Source organism: Styela clava, chromosome 11, assembly GCF_964204865.1.
Source record: "Styela clava chromosome 11, kaStyClav1.hap1.2, whole genome shotgun sequence".
Taxonomy (NCBI): Eukaryota; Metazoa; Chordata; class Ascidiacea; order Stolidobranchia; family Styelidae; genus Styela; species Styela clava.
The window spans coordinates 4,930,226-4,934,871 of NC_135260.1; the positions used below are offsets into that span (position 1 = coordinate 4,930,226).

General features: G+C 46.0%; 1 protein-coding gene across 1 annotated transcript; it reads left to right on the forward strand.

The window, feature by feature from the left end:
• The first annotated feature begins 3,120 nt into the window (after nucleotides 1-3,120).
• On the forward strand, nucleotides 3,121-4,404 carry LOC144429787 (protein FAM200C-like). Its single transcript, XM_078117995.1, has one exon. It carries the CDS (start codon nucleotides 3,121-3,123, stop codon nucleotides 4,402-4,404), a length of 1,284 nt encoding a protein of 427 aa, XP_077974121.1.
• Nucleotides 4,405-4,646: the final 242 nt, after the last annotated feature.

Below are 4,646 nucleotides of genomic sequence, written 5' to 3' on the forward strand. Positions count from 1 at the left end.
TGCTTACCGCCTCAACTTTCTATCCTCGACCCACTACCCTATCATCTCAAACCCACTGCTTACCTCCTCAACTTTCTATCTTTGACCCATTACCCTATCATCCCCAACCCACTGCTTACCGCCTCAACTTTCTATCCTCGACTCATTACTCTATCATCCCCAACCCACTGTTTACCGCCTCAACTTTCTATCCTCGACCCATTACCCTATCATACCCAGCCCACTGCTTACCGCCTCAACTTTCCATCCTCGACCCACTGCTTACCGCTCCCAGCCTTTCTATCCTCGACCCACTCCCCTATCATCCCCAACCCACTGCTTACCTCCTCAACTTTCTATCCTCGACCCATTACCCTATCATCCCCAACCCACTGCTTACCGCCTCAACTTTTTATCCTCGAGCCACTACCCTATCAGCCCCAACCCACTGCTTACCGCTCCCAGCCTTTCTATCCTCAACCCATTACTTACCGCTCCCAGCCTTTCTATCCTCAACCCATTACTTACCGCTCCCTGCCTTTCTATCCTCAACCCACTTCTTACCGCTCCCATCCTTTCTATACTCAACCAACTCCCCTATTATCCCCAACGCACTGCCACCTCCGCAACTTGCTATCCTCGACTCATTACCCTATCATCCCCAACCCACTGCTTACCGCCTCAACTTTCTATCTTCGACCCATTACCCTATCATCCCCAACCCACTGCTTACCGCCTCAACTTTCTATCCTCGAGCCACTAACCTATCATCCCCAACCCACTGCTTACCTCCTCAACTTTCTATCCTCGACCCATTACCTATCATCCCCAACCCACTGCTTACCGCCTCAACTTTCTATCCTCGAGCCACTACCCTATCATCCCCAACCCACCGCTTACCGCCTCAACTTTCTATCCTCGACCCATTACCCTATCATCCCCAACCCACTGCTTACCGCCTCAACTTTCTATCCTCGAGCCACTACCCTATCATCCCCAACCCACCGCTTACCGCCTCAACTTTCTATCCTCGACCCATTACCCTATCATCCCCAACCCACTGCTTACCGCCTCAACTTTCTATCCTCGAGCCACTACCCTATCATCCCCAACCCACCGCTTACCGCCTCAACTTTCTATCCTCGACCCATTACCCTATCATCCCCAACCCACTGCTTACCGCCTCAACTTTCTATCCTCGAGCCACTACCCTATCATCCCCAACCCACCGCTTACCGCTCCCTGCCTTTCTATCTTCAACCCATTACTTACCGCCTCAACTTTCTATCCTCGAGCCACTACCCTATCATCCCCAACCCACCGCTTACCGCCTCAACTTTCTATCCTCGACCCATTACCCTATCATCCCCAACCCACCGCTTACCGCTCCCTGCCTTTCTATCTTCAACCCATTACTTACCGCCTCAACTTTCTATCCTCGAGCCACTACCCTATCATCCCCAACCCACCGCTTACCGCTCCCTGCCTTTCTATCCTCAACCCACTACTTACCGCTCCAATCCTTTCTATACTCAACCAACTCCCCTATTATCCCCAACGCACTGCCACCTCCGCAACTTGCTATTCTCGACCCATTACCCTATCATCCCCAACCCACTGCTTACCGCCTCAACTCTCTATTCTCGACCCATTACCCAATCATCCCCAACTCACTGCTTACCGCCTCAACTTTCTATCCTCGACCCACTACCCTATCATCCCCAACGCACTGCCACCTCTTCAACTTTCTATCCTCGACCCATTACCCTATCATCCCCAGCCCACTACTTACCGCCTCAATTCTCTATTCTCGACCCATTACCCTATCATCCCGAACCCACTGCTTACCGCCTCAACTTTCTATCATCGACCCATAACCCTATCATTCCCAACCCACTGCCCACATCCTCAACTTTCTATCCTCGACCCATGACCACATCATCCCCAGCCCACTACTTACCGCCTCAACTTTCTATTCTCGACCCACTACCCTATCATCCCCAACGCACTGCCACCTCTTCAACTTTCTTTCCTCGACCCATTACCCTATCATTCCCCAACCCACTGCTTACCGCCTCAACTTTCTATCCTCGACCCATTACCCTATCATCCCCAACCCACTGCTTACCGCTCCCAGCCTTTCTATCCTCAAACCATTCTCCTATCATCCTCAACGCACTGCCACCTCCTCAACTTCCTATCCTCGACCCATTACCCTATCATCCCCAACCCACTGCTTACCGCTCCCAACCTTTCTATCCTCAACCCACTCCCCTATCATCCTAAACCCACTGCATACCCGCTCCCATCTTTTCTATCTACGACGCACTACCCTATTATCTCCAACCCATTGCCTACCTCCCCAACGCTCCTACCGTCCCACTCAGCCTTGTATTTTCGCGATTGTGCAAAATCTTAGGTTCTATACGGCTCGAGTATGCCAATGGAATGATGAAAGCGTACATCGATAAAACAAGCCTAATGTTGGCGGCATTCGCGATATATTATTATGCGTATATTTGAATATTAAACAAACGCATATCTTCAGTGAGTGTGAACGATGACCAATATGTTTAAAATATCCACATACCATTCAGAATCTAATGGTCGCAAAATTGATAATATACATAACTTACGTGAACATTATGAAAAATTCGTCAGCCAATCAACTGGGAAATTTTCACCAAATACAAGAGTGGTGGAATAATTGGAAATCCAACATAAAAAGACCGAATTCCCAACCATAAACGTTTTAGAATAAGCGTAACGTACTGGACACACTGATGGCGAATATGAAGGAATTGGAGCAAAATGGGAAAAAAACTTATTTTTCTATGCCAGAATTGAGAAACGCGCAAAAAATACCACAATAGGAAGTTTGAAAACATCAAATGACTATTTAGATTCCGACCATGACCATGTCATGTCACTGGTTGAAGGCTTCTGTTACAATCGGTGGGAAAAGAAACAAGAAATACACGATCGCCACCAATGATTCTACTTATCCCTGATGGGCTCGTCCCAAATATCAGAGCAATTTAACTGCATTTTGGAACAACCCGTTATGGGCGGAAAAGTCTACAGCACAAGAAAATATTATTATAGGATCTTTCCCGAAATTTTCTAGCTAAAGTCAAACTTATGTATCAACTTGACGAGACCACCGACGTTGCCAGTCTAAGCCAGCTTGCTGTATTCGTGCGCTATGTGAAAGAAGACGTGATAAAGGAAGATTTTTTATTTTGTCAGCCTCTAACAACATCAACTAAGGCTATTGACGTTAAGAAACTTGTGGATAATTTCTTCAGAAACAACGATCTTTCGTGGAATATGGTTTGTGCAATTTGTTCGGACGGAGCCCCAGCCATGTTAGGGCGAAAATCTGGTTTTGGTGCGCTAGTGAAAGCCGATGCACCACACGTAACTGTAACGCATTGTCTTCTGCACAGGCATGCGTTAGCAACAAGAACCTTCTCTCCAAAATTGGCAGAAGTATTAACAATTGTGGTGGAATGTGTGAACTATATGCGAAATAGTGCTTTGAAGCACCGCATATTCAAGGTGCTGTACAATGAAATGGGCTCTGAATTCGAGGTACTTCTGTACTATTCTAATGTTCAGTGGTTGTCCCGAGGAAAAGTGCTGAACCGTGTTTTCGCCTTGCGTGTGGAATCAGCCGTGTTTTTGCGAGAGCACCAACACTGTCATGCAGATTGTTTTGAAAATTCTGAGTTCATTCTCGTTTTGGCATACATGGCTGATATCTTCAGAGCTCTCAGCCATCTCAACCAACAGATGCAGGGTGGTGGAGTCAACATTATCGAAGCGGAAGAACATCTGAAGGCTTTTCAAAAAAAAATCGAACTATGGAAACGACGAACAGAGAATGATAACTTCGCTAATTTTCCTCTGTTGGATGACTGTATAAGTGAGATCGAAGATGTGTTCGGAAATGGGAACATTTCCGTACCCACAGAACTGAAACAAGCAATTTCCTTGCACTTAGATGAGCTCACAAAGTCTCTCGACGGATACTTCCCGAACAGAGAGTCATATCCAACATGGGTAAGACAGCCGTTCACGTTTAGTGTTGATAAAGCAGATGTCAATGATAAATACCTTGATGAAATCATTGAACTTCAGCAGAGCCAGGTTCAACAGCAACTCTTCAGAACAACAACGCTCTCAAAGTTTTGGTGTCACCAAATCGTAGCTTACCCTCTTCTTGCTAAGAGAGCCCTTGAGATACTTATACCGTTTGTTACAACGTATCTTTGCGAGAAGTCATTTTCTACGATGGTAGACATAAAACCTAAAAAAAGGAACATACTTTGTTGCGAAAATGACATGAGAGTGGCACTTTCCAAGGTCAAGCCACGCTTTCCTAGAATTGTTTCTGAAATGCAACAGCATAAAACGCATTGATTTGTAGTAAATATTTATTGAGTTGTGTTGTTCTGTGGAATTCATGTTTTGTTCGTTTTCTTTCTTTGAATAATAAGATCTTATGTGCAACAGATGCATAGTTCACTTTAGGCTCAAGTTTGTTAACAGATATATTTTGAATTTCAACGAAGGGTTCGGTGAATGCCCGCATAAAACTTGCGGGGTTCGGTACCTCCAAAAGTTTAAGAACCACTGGTGTAGGCCTACTATGGCCTGTCGCC